This window comes from Mchenga conophoros, linkage group LG23 (genome assembly GCF_057382185.1).
Source record: "Mchenga conophoros isolate Kocher_MC1m ecotype Shallow Benthic linkage group LG23, M_conophoros_male_GT1.1, whole genome shotgun sequence".
Classification (NCBI taxonomy): Eukaryota; Metazoa; Chordata; class Actinopteri; order Cichliformes; family Cichlidae; genus Mchenga; species Mchenga conophoros.
The window spans coordinates 25,876,679-25,894,872 of record NC_140547.1 but is presented as its reverse complement, the minus strand read 5'-3'; the positions used below and the strand labels follow the sequence as shown (position 1 = coordinate 25,894,872).

The 18,194-nt window shown below is 39.9% G+C and overlaps 1 protein-coding gene and 1 long non-coding RNA gene across 2 annotated transcripts; one reads left to right on the top strand and one right to left on the bottom strand.

Annotated features, from left to right (window-relative positions):
- Nucleotides 1–9,951: 9,951 nt before the first annotated feature.
- Nucleotides 9,952–12,576, top strand: LOC146547366 (uncharacterized). The gene is made up of 4 exons (XM_085266446.1): nucleotides 9,952–10,051; nucleotides 10,471–10,536; nucleotides 10,731–11,211; nucleotides 12,319–12,576. The coding sequence occupies exons 3-4, from the start codon at nucleotides 10,812–10,814 to the stop codon at nucleotides 12,369–12,371; spliced, it is 453 nt and encodes a 150-aa protein (XP_085122572.1). The 5' UTR covers nucleotides 9,952–10,051; nucleotides 10,471–10,536; nucleotides 10,731–10,811; the 3' UTR covers nucleotides 12,372–12,576.
- A 2,658-nt stretch (nucleotides 12,577–15,234) lies between these two features.
- LOC146547365 (uncharacterized) lies at nucleotides 15,235–16,996 on the bottom strand. The gene is made up of 3 exons (XR_014890724.1): nucleotides 16,917–16,996; nucleotides 16,663–16,721; nucleotides 15,235–16,556 (listed from the first exon to the last, which is right to left on the bottom strand). It is a non-coding gene; the product is annotated as an uncharacterized LOC146547365 (long non-coding RNA).
- Between the last annotated feature and the right edge of the window lie 1,198 nt (nucleotides 16,997–18,194).

The following is an 18,194-nucleotide window of genomic DNA, read 5'->3' as shown; positions in this document are numbered from 1 at the left end:
GTGCTTTCAACACCATCCAACCCGCACTACTGAGAGGGAAGCTGGAGGGAGCCAGAGTAGGCAGACAGCTGACTGCATGGACCATCGACTACCTTACCAACAGACCACAGTATGTGAGGCTCCACGACTGTGTGTCCGAGGTGGTAATCTGCAGCACGGGGGCACCACAGGGCACGGTTCTCTCACCTTTCCTGTTCAGCCTTTACACTTCAGACTTCTGTTATAATTCGGACGATTGCCATCTACAGAAGTTCTCAGATGATACAACCATCATTGGATGCATATCAGACGGGAATGATCAGGAATACAGGGGGGTCATCAGTGACTTTGTTGGCTGGTGTGAGACCAACGTACTCCAAATCAACGCTGGCAAGACAAAGGAGATGATCATAGACTTCAGGAGGAAGTCAACCCCTACAACACCGGTGAACATCCAAGGGAAAGATATTGAGATAGTGGACTCTTATAAGTACCTGGGTGTTCACCTCAACAATAAACTGGACTGGACTACAAATACAGACGTCCTGTATAAGAAGGGCCAGAGTTGACTCCACCTGCTGAGGAGACTGAGGTCCTTCAGAGTCTGCAGGACTCTGTTAAGGACATTCTATGACACTGTGGTAGCATCTGCCTTTTTCTATGCAGTGGCCTGCTGGGGGAGTGGATGCACGGACAGGAACAGGAGCAGGATTGACAAACTGGTCTAGCTCCATGCTGGGATGTCCCCTGGAGTCTGTGGAGGTGGTTGGCGAGAGGAGGATGTTAGTAAAGCTGACATCCATCATGAACAACCCACATCACCCACTGCATGAGTATGTGAGTGGGCTGAGGAGCTCCTTTAGTCAGAGACTGAAACACCCTCGCTGCAGGAAGGAGCGCTTTCGCAGATCATTCATCCCAACAGCAGTTGGACTCTATAACTCCTCAATCATGATGTCATAAGTCACTGGACACTGTGAACATCCACGGTCACCACTTCATGCATAATAGACCTTCCATGTGTATGGACATGTGCAGGTATATATGTCTGTATATGTATACATATGTATATTTAGTGTGTACATGTGTGTGAGTACATGTCTATAAATCCGATTGTTCAGTCTGACGTCACTAGCCGTGTCTGGGTCTAAACTCCGCTGCAGGTCCATATATCAAACGATCACTGTGGCATTACTGAGAGTTGAAAAACTGTCTAAAGTCTTTCATCTTTAATAAAATGATCAGCGTTCTGCTCTACCAGGTGTAACAATTGAGTTTAACATCCAGGCATCCATGAAAACGGAATTTATGACATTTAACGGCGTTAGAAGTTAGCAGGGAGTTAGCTCGCTAGCTTCTATCTAAATACAATATAGCATGTCCTGACTGCGGGGTTTTGGAAACAAATTAAAACGTACAGCTCTGCTATCACTTCCAACATAAATGAAGACAGAAAACTAAACAGCAGTGACGTTTGTAGGGTTACTGAAGTTGGGCTAGCTGGTATATAATGATGTGCTACGTGACCGCTAGCGACACAGCTATGTTAGCATAATATAAACAAGCTAACTTTTTTTCCACTCGATAAAAGTTAACGTGAGTGTTCTCGGTGGTCAGGAACAAATGTAATCGCATGGCAGGATGCTGTAAAAGGACCAAACTTCAGCCAGGAGAACAACTGAGATAATCCATCCATAATACGAGGTTAGTCATTCATATACTGCTGCATGGCTGGGCTGTAGTTACATCCTAAGGTTTTAAAAACTGAGCTTAAATAAATGATTAGTGGTAATAAAAGCCGAGGGAGGTCAACAGGGATCACTGACTGTTTTAGGAGCTTTTTGAGATCAAATAGAAGAAAATACATAACATTAAACATGTTAACAACACAAAAGCCATATTAAACGCAGACTACTTTAGACCCGGAAGTAGGATTCGTCGCGTCATCACTGAACAACCGGATAGGAATAGTAGTGGTACAATAGTTATGTTAAGCTATATAGTTTATGTCTTCCATATTTCCAACTATATCCATAATCACATACTGTGTATGCTACCATTGTATATAGTGTATTATCTTACTTTTTTTCATTGATTGTACTTATTTGTATTTTTGTATTTCCTTCTGATATCTGTACCTGAGCTGAGGTGACGCAAAAATTTCCCCTTTGTGGGATCAATAAAGTCTTATCTTATCTTATTGTATCTTATCATGTTGACAGAGAACAGAACAGAAGGCAGAAACATTCAAAGAAGAGCTTTGAATGTCCTTCAAGAAGCCTGAAGAACTATTCCTGAAGAAATGACAGATTTCGATAAATCAATCACCTGTTTCTCATTATCCTGCTAGGAACCTTCTAAAATAGGGGTGTGGAACTCCAGACCTCAAGGGCCAGGTCCTTAGACATGTCCTTGATCCAACACAGCTGATTTAAATGGCTAAATTACCTCCTCAATATGTCTTGAAGTTCTCTGGAGGCCCGGTAATGAACTAATCATTTGATTCAGGTGTGTTGACCCAGGGTGATATCTAAAACCTGCAGGCTGGCCCACCGGACCTTGAGGCCTGGAGCTCCCCACCCTGTTCTAGAGGCTATCATGAAGTTGCTGAAAGCAGTGCATCATCCACCAACCAGTTTGACCAGTAGACAAACTGCAAAGGGTCCAACTGGTGGCCTGTAATGTCCTTCACATGGGCTAACACTAGGTGTTCAAGGGATTTCATGACCACAGACGTCAAGGCGACAGGCATACATGCCAACCCTCCTGATTTGAATCCCGAATTTCAGTACCCCTCCCGAAAATCTCCATTCTCCCAAATTTCTCCTGATTTTCCACCTGGACAACAAAAATGAAAAACCATATCCCAGAATTCATTCCAGCCATTTCCAGTTTCCAACAATGGTGGCAGCTACTTAGGTTTAATATTACTCTTATTACTCTTTCTGGGTTGCAAACTAAACTTTTAGCATATTTTCAGGTGAGAATGTAGGTGTGTAAACTTCAAATATCTGAGCCGGCAAGAACAGCGAACTCCCGGTACATCATTTTCAAACCCCCGCGGTCTTTCGCCACTCAGGTTAAACATGATATATGAGTCACTTAGATAACCTAAAAATGTTATTGTTTTTTTACTTCTTTTTTTTTTTAGTGTTTTATTTGTTCCTGAGTAAATTGGTTTGGCTGAGATTAAAGTTATTAGATACGATTAGATTAAATAAAACTTTATTAATCCCTTGGGAGGGTTCCTCCGGGGGTTTTCACACAGCTGAATAAACATCAAACAGAAAACTGATTAAACAGAAGTGTGAGATGGTCGAGAATTTACACCAGTGTCTGGTTATATTTAGATAGCAAGGAGCAGATGGCAGAGTTTCACTCCACTGAGAGAGCTCGTGATGTAATTCTGAAGGCTAGACCGTCACAGTCGCTCACTTCCGGCCTACCCGGCTTTCGGAGGACCCGGCCCACTTATAGCACGAAGGCCGGGTCCTCAGGTGGATGCAGCCTCTGAATTTGGACAGCCCTGGCTCGGGGACAGTAATAATGGTGACATTTAACTTACTTTAAATACATAATTTTAAATAAATAAACACTGTAAAATTCAAGTTTTTTTGTTTTGTATATGTGTATACCCCCCCTTTATTAAATGTCTCCCTAATTCTGAGGTCTCAAGGTTGGCAAGTATGGCGTCAGGTCTATAATCATTCAATCCTGGAATGGTGGGTTTCTTGGGGATGATGGTGGAGTGTTTGAAGCAGGAGGGAACTTCACACAGCTCCAGGGATCTTTTGAGGATGTGGGTAAAGCTGGGAGTTCCTGTTTTTTTAAGAGTTGGAAGTTTTCATGCATTTACTACAGAAGCATTTCTTTGGGAAAAAATGAAACTTAATGTTGAAATAGCCCTTTGTTTTCTTATAATAAGATATCTCGGGAAATAAATGTGTAATTAAATTTCTTTATATTGATAGAAAAGGGTGTTTCAGAGATCTGGCACACTTAAGATTAAAGTAGGCTGTATGTGGCCAACAATGTAAAATGAGTTTAACATTGCTGGTCTAATAGTGACATGTCTGTTAATTTCCACATCTTACTTCCTCTTCTTCAGTAACCTTCTGCTTAAGAAAAAAAAATCCTGATTTCATAATTTCTCAAACTGCTACTTGTGTTCTGTTTCTGATCTGATCTGTCAAAGGGGAACTCACAAACAGCTTCAAGGTCTGAAAATCAGCAGATGCAGTGAACACTGAACATCAAACTGCTGCTCTCTGGAGGTGATGGTCCACTTCTTCATCTCTATGGTAGGTTGTAGCCGGGTTGGCTTAGTTCAGCTCAACTCAGTTTTTAGGGTTTTCCATTAGGTGTTAGCGCCTCGTACTGGGTACTTCTTTAGTACTTAAATACTTTTTTAGGAGTTCCAAGCGAGCCTAGTCAAGCCAAAAACATGATGTCAACAGACTGCAATACACTGATTGGCCAGGAAGTGACATCACTGGAAGAGTCATGAGAGCAACTCCCATTTTTGAAACCAGCCAATGAGCCAACACACAAACCAATATTTTGGCCATTAACCATTGATTTAGGAGAAGGTATGCCATCACCTCAGTGTCCTCTTTTGTTGTGTTGCGTTTACGTCGCACACAACTGACATCACGGGACTTTCGGGTCATGTTGCTATAACCCAGCCACACTGAGGTGGTAAACTATTGTAATTTTTCTCTTTTGTCCTGTCTTCATTCTCACTCTCATCAAGTGCTTGCTCATAGAGCTAAATCTAATTGTTGGTGATTATTCTCTATACAATATAATCTTTACAATATAATTTAAAAGCACCTTGAGACAACTGCTGTTCGGATTTAGTGCTATATAAATAAAATTCAATTGAATTGAATAAATGGAAAACACAACTGAGTTGAGTCGACTTGAGTGGAAAAGAGCTAGTGGAAAAAAGGCAATTGTTCCAGATAAGTGATCAACATGTAGAGCACCATCACCTGAAGAAAAACTGTTCCTTTACCTGGCTGCATTTAACAGAACATCACCTCATGGGAACACTATCGATACCAACGCTGTTATTGTAATCAGATTGATACTAGCGGTATAGGACCAATACTTTGTTAATATGCTATGAGTTCAGTATGTAGCCCACTAAACTGTTTTAAACACATACAGTAATTATTACTTGATATACACAAAATAATAATAATCCTCAAACATGCAGATTTCTAGCCTATAAGACAAACAACAATAACTGACCCAGAGTGGCTTAGAGACAGGCACATTTACAAACCACGTCTCCACACTGCTTTCCCTTTATAGGTTAAAACTATCGGTATTGGTATCTTAAAACCTGTATTCACTTGGTATCCGATTGATACCAAAAGTTTGCAGTATCGCACACCACCAACTGGTGGATGATGGGCTATGGGAATGTGAAACCATCACAAACCATGTCACAGCAGATAAATCAGAGGTTCAATGAAAACCACCTCCCCGGTAGCAGCATTTAGAATAAATAAAAATGAAAACTAATAAATAGCTAACTATAAATGTAAAAATACCAACTATACAACTGTACAAATATACAAGGCTTATTTAGATGTGCAAAATTGCTCTGTAGTGTTGCACATGTCTTGGGCAAGTGCGTTTGTGCGTGTGTGTACATGTTTAGACAACTTTGTGAGGACAGAAAATTGGCATGCTATAGCATGCCAATTTTCTGTCCTCACAAACTTCTGGGGACCAACAGACACTTATGGCAGTGTTTCCTAACCACTGTGATGCATAGGTGTGCTGTGGAAGATTATCTGGTTTCACCCGATTAGTACTCCAAGCAAACGTGAGTAACGGGAAGAACAATTAAATTCTCTTCCACTGGAGGGCAGTACAACATCTTGCTCCAATTAAATGGGTTGCCAAATGCCAGTAAAACAGAAGACGAAGAAGAAATTACATATAGCCATGCAACAACTGCGTAATAGCAATAGATAAATATTTGAAAAGAAAAAGTAGTCAGTCTCCAGATCCTGGAGAAAATTCCGACCCAGATGAATGCCCTAGCATGAGTAGCGGTCACAAGAAAGCCAAAATGGTATACAGCACATTCCAAATTAGTATGTAAATAATATTTAAGTGTCATAAAGATTAAATATGTTGTTTTTCAATTAAACTCATGGATGGCATTGTGTCTCAGGGCTCTTTGGATCACTGAAATCAATCTCGGACACCTGTAATAATTAGTTTGCCAGTCCACATTATAATAATACATTTTACATTTTATTTAAAAGCAACTTTCAGAACACCCAAGGACACTGTATAGCAAATAAAACAGGCATAAAAACATTAAAATTATCCACAATAATAAGAGTAGCAGATAGAAAGTTTAAGATCATGGATAAGTTATACGGAGTAGGCAATTTTAAACAGGTGGGTTTTGAGTTTGGACTTAAAAAGAGGGAATGAAGTGATGTTTCTGAGGTCAGGGGCTAAGGAGTTCCAAAGTCGAGGGGCAGAGCAACTAAAAGCCCTGCCCCCCATAGAAACAAGAGGAGAGGAAGGAACAAGAGAAAGGGAAGAGGATGATCTGAGGTACCGGGAGGGGATGGTGATCTGAACCAAGTCAGAAAAGTATGGTGGGGAGAGAGAATGAATAGCCTTAAATGTATGGAGGAGTATTTTAAAATGAATGTGAGATTTGACCGGGAGCCAATGAAGCTGCTTCAGAATAGGGGTGATGTGGTGGGCAGAGGGAGTCTTAGTGTTAATACCGGTGGCTGAGTTCTGGACATGATGAAGCTTATTGACGGATTTTTGTGTAAGGCCAAATAAGAGTTAATTACAGTAGTCGAGGCTATGAACGAGAATGGCATGAGGAGTGAGGAAGGGGTGGAGGCAATTGATGTTACGGAGATGGAAATACGCTGAGTGAGTGACATTATTAATGTGTGAATTTGAAGGATAGTGTACAGTCAAGAATGACACCCAAACATTTCACAGAGGGAGAGATAGAAACCGGCAGTTTATTGATAGTAACAGAAAACCAGGTAGTTCTGGATAGTGATGATTTAGAGCCAACCAGAAGAAGTTCTGATTTGTTGCTGTTGAGTTTAAGAAAGTTGGAGGAAAACCATTGTTACGGCCCTGGCCGTCTAGAGTTTGTTTCTGTCTTGTCTTTAAGAATCTACAGGTCCTTCCTGATTGCAGAGCTGGCGGCAGCTGATTGGTCCCCTCATCATGTGGCTGTTTTTAAAAGATCCCTCACCAGCAGTTGTTGGCGGCAGCGACTGACAGCAGTAGCAGACCTGAACCTGGCTTCCAAACCTTGTGTTATTCGTGTGTCATTCCTGAGATTTACTGAGCTTTGTATATAATGTGTAAATTAGTCTTCACTTGTAAATAGTACATTGTAAATAGACACTGAAACAGAAGGGCTGAGCTGCCTTATTATTTTCTTGTACTGTTTTCTCCTGTTTCTTTCAGTTAGGGAGTTAGGTGTAGCATGTCTTTTGTTTGGTTTTTGTTTCACATAGGGTTTTAGATAGCACCTCCTTTCCTGACTTAGCTTGTTTTGTTTGTTATTTTGGCCTTTGTTCACCCCGAAGTTGAGTTTTTCAGTGTAGACACAAACCACCGTTCACTTCAAAGATTGGCTTCTGGGTATAGTTTGGGGGCCAGGACAGGGTCACTTCCTTTCTAACCCTTATGTTATGTTCCTGTACCCCTAGACTGGGGCGTAACACCATGAATTAAGTTTGGCTAAACAGAGGGTAAGAGAGGGAGGAGTCGGGTTTGGTGGACAGGTAAAGCTGGGTGTCGTCGGCATAGCAGTGCACTGAATATTATATTTACGGAAAATGTGTCCTAGTGGAAAGAGGTAAATGATGAAAAGGAGGGACCCAAGAACAGATCCCTGGGGCACCCCAGAAGACAAAGGCTGAGAAGTGAAGGATGTTAGTTGAATGAACTGAGTGTGGTCAGACAGGTATGATTTGAACCAAGCTAGTGGAGTATGAGAGAGGCCGATAGAGGTTATTATTGGTTAGGTGTAAGTGAACTTCTGAAGCAACTATTTTTTTCAAGAACTTTTGAGAGAAATGGTATATTGGAGATAGGATGAAAGTTATTAAGGTTATTGAGATCTAGACCTCTTTGTTTTTCAGAATTGGGGTAATTGCAGCAACTTTGAAGGAAGTAGGAACAGTTTAAGTGGTGAATGAAGAGTGGATAATTTCAGATATGAGAGGAAGAAGAGAGGGTAGACAGGCAGATGAGATCAGCGATATCAGTGACAGAGGGAAGTTGGAAGGCAGAGAGGCAATGTAATGGAGGTGGGATTACAGAGGAGGGGCTACAATGAACCATCGGGAACCAGGTCTTGGTGTATCTTATGAATTTTTTCAGTGAAGAATAGCATTAGAGAGTCGCAGAAGTTAGACGAGTGGAGATGAGCAGGTAGAAAATCTGGTGGTAGCTGTCAGATAAATATATCGGATTAAGAGAGCAACTGCTAAAAGGGTCATTACAAAGCGGCAAACAGATATTTGAAGCTGCTGATGCCTCTGTGGCCCGCAAACGTCAAGGTATAGAATCCTCCAGAGACTTGCAGTCATGCATAAACCTTCTGTTCAGCCACCCTTAACCAATGCTCACAAGCAGACAAGCTGACAGTAGGCCCAGAACTACATGAACTACAGTCTTGTTAACTGATGAGTGGCGTGCAACCCTGGATGGTCCATATGGATGGAGTGGTAGATGGTTGGTGGATGACCACCATGTCCCAACAAGGCTGTGAGGTCAGCAAGAAGGTGGTGATGTTTTCGGCCGGAATCACGGGGAGAGAGCTGATCGGCCCCTTTAAGGTCCCTGAAGGTGTGAAAATGACCTCTGCAAACTATGTGGCCACTTTCTTCCATGGTACAAAAATAAGAACTGTGCTTTCCACAACAAAATCATCTTCGTGCATGACAATGCACCATCTCAGGCTGAAGAAATACCTCTGCATCATTGGCTGCTATCAGCATAAAATTATAGAAACTCATGGTGTGGCCACCATCCTCCCCTGACCTAAATCCTATTAAGAATCTTTGGAGCATCCTCGAGCAAAAGATCTATGAGAGTGGGAGGTATCCACATCCAAAAAGCAGCTCTGTGAGGCTATTGTGACATCCTGCAGATATTCAAGCAGAAACTCTCCAAAAACTCACAAGTTCCATGGATGCAAGAATTGTGAAACTGCTATCAAATAAGGGCTCCTATGTTAATATGTTTTTCATTGAAATAGCTTTTGATTTCAGTAAATATGATCACCTAATGCTGCAAATTCAACAAATGACCATTTTCAGTTCATTACAACCTATAATATATTTTGGAACTCTGTGTGTAATAATTTGGAACAGTGCATTTTAAGTTTTTTATTTTTGAAAAATAAATTTTTTTTGAAAATAAAATACTGTTTTCATTGGCAGGGTTGTTCAGTAACATTCGAATATCATCAACTATAATGGTTGATGACTTGAAAATTATGCTGACTGTCACTTGCATCAACTGTTTAGGACAATCAGAGGAAAATATCATTTGCATAATAATTTGGAATGCAGTGTACTGGGGTCAAACTGAGCCAATTCCACTATGCCTCGAGTGCAGGGAAAATTATCAATATGCTTTATGTGACACTTTTGTTTGGTGGTGTGCCGTGTGACTTTTCTAATGTGAAATATGTGCCGTGGCTCCAAAAGGTTGAGAAACACTGACTAACGGGGACAAAATGCCCCCATGAATTTGAAGGCATTTTGAGGGTCAAAATGTTTTGGTGTCGAGGGTTAGGGTTAGGCCTTCATTTTTGATGGTTAGGGTAAGTAGCTAGGGAAAGCATTATGATTGAACTAAGATATAAACTTTGTTAAGCAGGATAACTGAAATTTGTGAAATGAAAGACAACGCCTCTCTCTTTACCTGTTGCCTTACTGACGCAAGAAAAAAAAGAAATGCAGCCAAACCAGCCCGTGCCCGTAAACCTCAGAGCATCTGTTGGACACTCACAGAAAGTACAGTTGGTTTCTGCCCTTCACATCAAGTAAGTACACTCATTTATCTTCTTTAGTTATGAGTTTGATATTTAAGGGAAAGTACTGGAAGTTTTGCAGAGCTAGAGATCCAAGCTAAACTTGTCTTGCAGAAGGAGCAAGAGACTTAGTTTTAATTAGACTAACATTCAGCACCTGCTGGAAGTAGTTTTGAACACAGCAGTGAGCTAAATGCAGCCGTTTGTCATAATTCATCCTCAGGTTTATACTTTTTCTTTGACTGCTAAACTTAAAATAAATACAACATGAACGATCATATGATTGAAACAACAAAATCTCTCTTTGGTTACTACAAAGATCGACACTGTTCAGAAATAACATGCTGCAAAACCCATAATTACACAGCTATTCAGCCAAACTGGTTTAACTGAGAAGTGAACGGGCCCCCGCCCTGCTTTCTTTCATTCAGCACCATAATAAGTGGGTCATCCGTCACAAACCCTGACACTGACAAGCATGTTCAGCAGCAATACAGGTAAGACACGCAGCTTATCTCCCATTTCCTGATCCTGTGCAGTTGGGCACAAATTAAAAGCCTCACCTTTCCAGGTGAATGCAGTAAACGTTTAAAAAGATCAAATCTGCTGGCTTGTTTTGTGCAAAAAAACAAACTATGTTGACATAGTTGAATTTTTAATTTTTAAAACTTATTTTCTGATGTTCGCACAGACAACCACCCCTCAGGATACAACCTGGGCCCACAGGCGGGCGACCAGGGGTCTCACGGGGGCCAGAAGCCTAAAGGAGACCATGGAAAAGAGGGGCGCCACGGTGGAGATGGTCGCCATGGAGGGGATGATCGCCATGGAGATGATCACCATAGAGATGAGCCCCGTGGAGGTGACTACCGTAAAGATGACAACCGTGGAGGTGATCGCCACGGCAATGATCATGATGGCAGTCAGAGGAGACGCAGCCCCGATCGCCAGAGGGACCGTGAACATGACAGCGACCACAGCTCTCGTCGGCATCGCCGCGGGAGCGGCAGTGGCAGTAGCAGTGATGGCGAGGGTGATCATGGAAAACATGGGCACAAACAAAGGCATCGTCATGGGAGCGGAAGCCCTGGCCGTGGTCACGGTCGTGGTCGTGGTCGTGGTCGCGGGCGTGGGCATGGCCATGGGCCTCCAAAATAATGCAGTGAATCCAGGTGAGACACAAGTACAACAGGAACCTGAACCAGTGATTTGTGGATGAATTAGTCGTACTACTGCTGAATGACATACAGTAAATTATCATAATTCCTCTTGCTGAAAATGATCTTTGTAAAGTCGTTTTATTTGACAGATAATTACATAAAAAGCCACCAACAGTCAAAACCTGGTCCACCTACAATCGCCTCAACATCTGTCTTTTAAAGCAGCTTTGCTCCTAATTTTAAACCTCAGCAAAATCCAAATGTATGAGCTAAATTATTATGAAGCGTGAAACTATCCGTAGACACTGTAAACATGTTTATTTCTGCTGTAAAGTTGGACATTTTAACATGGGAGTGTATGGGGATTGACTCATGTTTGAAGCCAGCCTCAAGTAGCCATTAGAGGAACTGAAGCTTTGGTGCTTTAGCATTGGATTAAATTTTTAAGTCCAAGTGTTTCCTGCTTGTTTATTTCATTCAGTTTAGGGTGCACAGGGCAAAATACCTTCTAGAAGCAATTCTGAAATTTATTTGAAAGGATTATCTAAACTAACGTTAATTTAACCAAGTCTTAAAACCTTTTTTCTCCCCAAAAGTTACACTTCTACCACAATCTTCCCCCAACATATTTCCATTCAGGATTCCTTTCGATGCCACGTCCCTTTTATGATTGTCTGGCGCTGCTCAGTATGAAGATAATGTCATATTTCTGTGAGCCAATCAGCATTTAGCACCATTTGGCCCTGAGGCCAACTGGTGGGTTGTTTAACTGTCAATAAAACCTGGGCTAACACGTTTTTTGGGAGCTAAACCTTCAACAAATAACTGCAAAACATGCTCTTAAAACTTTGATCTTAAGCTTCATGACACAGGATGAAAAGGATGATCTGAAGCTTTAGTGTGAAAAAAACCTTAACGAGAGATGTTGGCACTTTTTAAAAATGATGTCTCCTTCCATTGAAAAAGTCTGACAAAGAAAGCTCGCTCACATGCTCACCACCTAGTTAATTCATTTTAATGGGAAATAGAGATGTTTGAGAAGCTTCTGGTGAATCCTGTTAAAACTTGTCGTCTTGCTCAAATCACTTAATCTCTGGTGTCTTTTTTTGTGTCTCTCAGGCAGCAGAGCCAGCCACCAGCAGAGGCCCCTCCTTTTGAAGAGCGTTAAGTGAAAGCACGTTGCTCTGTCCTGACACTGAGCTCACTGCTACAGTAGTTTCAGCATTTTATTTTTTCACTGAAGACGTTTTGTTTTTTCTTAATCCTGCAGCCTTTGAAATCCAGCCAAACAAGCTGAGTGGACGGCTCCATAGTTTAGGCAATAGTTTAGGCGATCTTCACATTTGGGTGAAATAAAAATGATCAAACTGAAATGGCTCTCATGTTTGCTTTTTTAATGGCTTCTCAACGTTTTTTTTAAAGTGCAACATTCTAGCCAGGATCTTTGCAACTTTCTTATAATAGTAAAGTTTACTGAACAACTTTGTACAAAAAGAGAAAAACAAGAGAGAGCCGTGCTCAGTATTTTCATGAATCCATGGTGGATCTTTTCAGGTTTACAGACATGTATGTTGCTTCTCTAACTGTGCAGCCAGACAGCAGTTCATGCTTCTTTGGAATATACTTATATCTACGATAAAATTAACCTGGATTACTTCATATATGCCAAAGGTCTGCAAAAGTTTGCAAATTCAAGTCAAAACAGTAAATCAGTCAAAAAAAAAAAATGTTTAAAAACATTACCTTAATAGCTTAATAAAATGCAATATTATAAAACAAAAACTAAAAGAAAACTAAAAGAAAAAAAATATAAAAATGAAATTAAACAAACAAGCAAAATATTAATTTACACTGAGAGAAAATTAAAAAAAAAATCAATACAATAATAATAATGATGATGATGATGATGATGATAATAATAATAATAATAATAATAATAATAATAATAATAATAATAATAATAATAATAATATATTAAAATAAAGTTAGAAATAAAATAATTTAGTATAATAAATTAATACATTTACATTAAGTAAAAAAATAGAATAAAAATTATGCTGTATAGACTACAATAAAATATAAAACAAGTCATAAATAGAATAACGAATAACTACTACAATTTTTTAAAAAGTTGCTGGATTTTTTTTTTTTATTGAATAAAATGTACAATAGTCAATCAATGAGCTCTAGTGACCTTAATCCAAAACAAAATAAAATTTAAATAAAATAAAAAACTAAAAAGCTTTAAAAGCCACATGGAAGAAAATGACAAGACCCAGTTGATACTCTGGGGTAAGTAAAGAACAACAAAGAAAAACCTGTGAAGCAAACTCAAAAATTTTAAAAAAGCATCTTTTCATGAAAGTGTTCAAGAGTTCATATTTCCCTGGATGAGGTCTCTCAGGCACAAACGATCAGGTCTGTCACTCCACCTCTGGGTGGAGCTGCAGGGTCAGTTAAGGTTGCCGTGTGGATTTGGTTTGGCTCCGCCCACCAAACTGACGCAGGTGAGGTGGCAGAGCCTGACAAAGTAAACAGAGATAATCACGTGTGGAAATGAGAGTGTAACTATTTGTACTCTTATTTGTACAACTCAAACATTAAACTAAACATATTAAATACTGAAATATTTAAAACATCCTCCTTTAAATCCACGCTCTAAGTGCAGACGTGTTTCTCTCTGTGTATGTTCACAGCCCAGGCTGCTGATATGAAACATGAAGTCAACGTGTGCTCAGCTCTCACTGGGCTTTCATGTCCACAGAAACTCTAAGAAGGTCGAGCTGGTGAACGCTCATATTTGTAGGTCAAAGGTCAACAATTTCAGTTCTTATGAAAGAAAACAAGAAAGAGGCGGATTTCTCAACTTTTAAAACTTTGATGCTTTACTGACTGTGTGCTCGCTAACATGAAGATACAGACTGCACATGTAGCTCTGATAGCTCTTTTATACATTACAGCTAACAACACACTCCTGATCCTGGCCTCGAAGTCATCATTAATACCAGCCCAGCCTCTGGAGCTGTCCCAGCACACTGTGACCTCAGCCTTTATTTACAGGGTCCAGATAATTCAAATCCAGTCTGCTCAACTACTGCTCATTTCTAAAGTTTTAAAGCAAAATATAAAGAACTGGAGGGTTGCTCAGGACTTGTGCACAGCACTGGATATGAGATTCAGGAGAATCGATAAAAGGGTTTCTCTAAATACAGGCATATTTGACAGTAGCAAGCTGGTTGATAACACGGTGGTAAATACGCTCCTGTCACAACTTTTTCAGTGTTTTTTTTTTTTCTTGCTAGCATGAAATTATTCAAGAATAAAAATGTGTATTCAGTGATTTACGGTTTTGTTTACAAATCTTAGTAGATTTCTTGTACCGAGGTAGGATTTTGATGTACTTTTTTTAGTTTTAGTTTCTGTGTCATGTTCCTTCTGGTGCTATTCAATTATATACTGAAGGCAAACATTAGCACACATTACAGCACTGTGCTGCACCTACTTTAAAGCTTTTAACAAATATTTGAAGATTTTCATTTGACATTTTAGAAAACCAAACATTAAAGTGTTTTATTATACATTAGAGCAGTAAATTATAAAGTCATTTATAATGAATGAATAAAATGTGCTGTTCTACTTCACTCTTATTATATTCTGATGGTTATGTGCTGTTTCTGCAATATTATGATATTTGCCTCTCAATGTAGGTTTACTAAATTAAAAAGAAATAATATTTTAATGTTCTTGGAGGCTCTTTAATGGAAATGATATTTTTAACACTATTATTGTTGTTGTTATCTGTGAATATTTAAAGTGGTTTACAAAATTTTTTTCTTTTTAATTATTAATTATTAAGATGTCAAATTACAGTTATTTAAATGCATTCCCGAACAGAAAAATATAATAGTATTAAAATGTGAATTTGGTTTAACAAGTTTTAAGTTTTAAACAATATAATTTGAGAGATTTTTAAAAAACAATTGTGTTTCCTGTTTTTATAACAGGCGGTTTTATAAATTACTTAAGTGGTGTTAGTAAATTTAAGTTTTCAGTGTATTCGTGCACCGCAGAGCCTGAAATCATGCCTATTGTTAGTTCAATTTTAAAATCCTGTATTTATTTCCTGTTGAATCCTTTGATTTCACATGACCTGCTTTTGGTTCCTGGTTTCCCCTGTGCCACCGTGTTTCTGAGTCTTGACATCGAAGCTGCTGTTTGTTGTCAAAACACATGTAAGAGATATGACAGGAGCCAGGATAAAGATGTCTCGAGGTGAGTTTAGTGTCAAAGTACAAACATTTAGTTCACCTGATGTTGAAATAAGGTAAAATAAGGTGTAATTAAAAATGAAAGAAAGAAAAAATAGTTCTGCTGTTATCCCACAAATTGAATTCTACAAAATTTAAAAGAAAAAAAAGGAAAACAGAAAATTTATGACCAAATAAACAGCATAAAAAAATTTCCAGATCCGTTACTCAAGATGAGTTGAGCAATGAATAATATGTCTTTATTGTACTGAGAAACAACATTAATTATGTCACATTCACTTTATATATATATTTTTAAGTCTGTTTACCTTTTATCACCACCAAAGTGCATTTACATTCAGACACAGGTAATGTGTTGATAAATGCATGTATTTCTTTCCTTTTGCCTTTTATGATGAAAGCCTGAATGACGCTCTGCCTTGTTCGTGCATATTTTTTCTTTTAAACCCGGGATGGCTCTAATGAGAATGCATGAAGTAAAATGTACCTGTAACTAGATTTTAGTGGTCATAATCTAATTGTCCTTTATACTCTTTAAACTATAACTTTAAAGGTTTCAGAAGTGGTGTTTTTGTTTTGCAGTACAAAGTTTTGTGGACACATGTTGTAATGTCTTAAAATAATCCACACCTCAGATTTTTGCTGTGGACAGAAACTAATATCTGAACTTCACCTGTTTCATGCAGCCTGGGTGGATGTCCAGGCAGATTTCAAGTAAAGAAATGTTTTGGTTCATTAACATAATCGGCGTCACTGTCAATGAAAGGGAGCTCGTCGTATCGGATCGCTGCCTCCCAGCAGAGATGCAGAGCCTGAGCGACAATGTCCTCCGACATCCTCTGAGCAAAGTCCAGCAGAGCTCTACTGGCTGGAGGGGGATCCTGGAAGCTGCCGTCAGCTGAGCCTGCAATACCTTCAGAGTCGCTTGCATGCTTCAGAAACCCCTCAGCCTCATCGGTGACGGCCTCATCCGGTTTGTCAGAACGGGCTCCAAACCAGCATCTTGACCTGTTACATCCCATTTCACAGAGACGCTGATGGAGCTGTTGAATCTTCAGCAGCACGAGTTTCTACTGGTGACCTTCATGTCTGCAGAAACAGTCAGCAGAACAAAGACATGTTGGTTTTAAACACTTCCAGGAGATGTTTGACCCAACAAGAACTGTTTATCCTTTCTGTAGAAAGATATCATCACCTTCCGACCTCTCTTTATCCGACAACAGCAACACCAGAGACACCGGGCTCTACGAAACACTGGAGAAAACAAGCCTTTTTAAAAGGTGAGAAATTTCATACACAGTCACATATAAAGTTTCTGTCAGACTTTGGACTAAATAAGGCATTTTAAGGCATTATAAATACACACATGGGTGGCAAATCAAAATGAGAGCCTTCTACAACACAGTGATATTACAAAATGTGAAAATTTAATTATTTTTTTCAAGTTACCCTCTGTCCTGTGCTGCAGTTCCTCTCCAACCTCCAGAGCTGCTGATAACCAGGCTGCTGAACCAGTTTCCACCTGCTGCTGGTTTGTGGGAGGAGCGAATCGCTGGACACCACCCAAAACAAACTGTTTACCCCCTGAAAGCCCTTAAAGTGCACCTATTCTGCTCATTACCAGTGCCATGCTTTTATTTTTGGACTCATAGTAGCTTTGCATGAGTCAGCTGGTGAATGAATTCAGAATAATCCTTCTTTATCTTACACTGGGCCTTGGTTCAGCTCCTCGGGCCATCCTCTGTCTGAAACAAGCTGTTTCAGCTCCTCGCCCTTTAAACCAACTTTCTTAGCAGAGTGTGTGAGCAGCAGATGGAGCTTCTGTGCCTGAGATGACCATATTAGGAATAACTATGACATCATACAGGCCAGAGAGTAGAAAAAACAGCATGAAACTGAGCATTTAGATTTGGATCTGTCACTGCCAGCTCGTTACTTTGGTGAATTGGTGTGTTTCATCCTAAATCATGACTTTTTAACACCTTAAAGGGACTGTTATTTTCTGGGTGGCTGATGCTGCCACTGCCAGTGCATCAATGGCAATGACGTTACAGGACACTTGGCTTCGATGCAGATGCAGGAGTTACCTGACAAAACAGGATTAGGATGTGAGTGCACCGGCTCTGGCTCTGTGTGAAACTTTCTGTTTGTGAGGGGCAGCCAATCAGAAGAAAGTCAGCTGCAGGCCAAAAACACAAAGAAAAACTAATGGGGCAGACCCTGCAGGCTTAAAGGGAGAGGAGCTACAAAGCTGGTTTGACACAGAGGATGAACTGAGGGGCAACACTGGGGCCCAATGCAAGAAAAAGAAGGATTATTTTGAACTGTGATTCATGCAAAGCTACTTTAGGAGAGTCCAAGAATAGAAACGTGTAGCTAGAAATGAGCAGGATAGATTCTCTTTAAAATAAAAACAACAACATAGTGTTATATCATTCCGTATGTGTCATCTAATAAACAACAAGCGCAAACTAAACTGTAGATTTAGCTTTCCAGTTAACACTTACAGCTGAGAGTGATTTTTAAGCCTCAGCAAACAGGAAGCAACAACTTCGAGTAAAATGTAAATATGGATCATGAGCAGGTGATGGTGCCTTCAGAGTCCTGCAGAGTGGGAGTTTGTGCAGCTCAGAATGTAGACACAGAGTCAGCGGCGCCATCTGGTGGCAAAACAAAATAAAATACAAACAATAGGTCTTGGAGAGGAAAATGCAATGCGCACCTGTC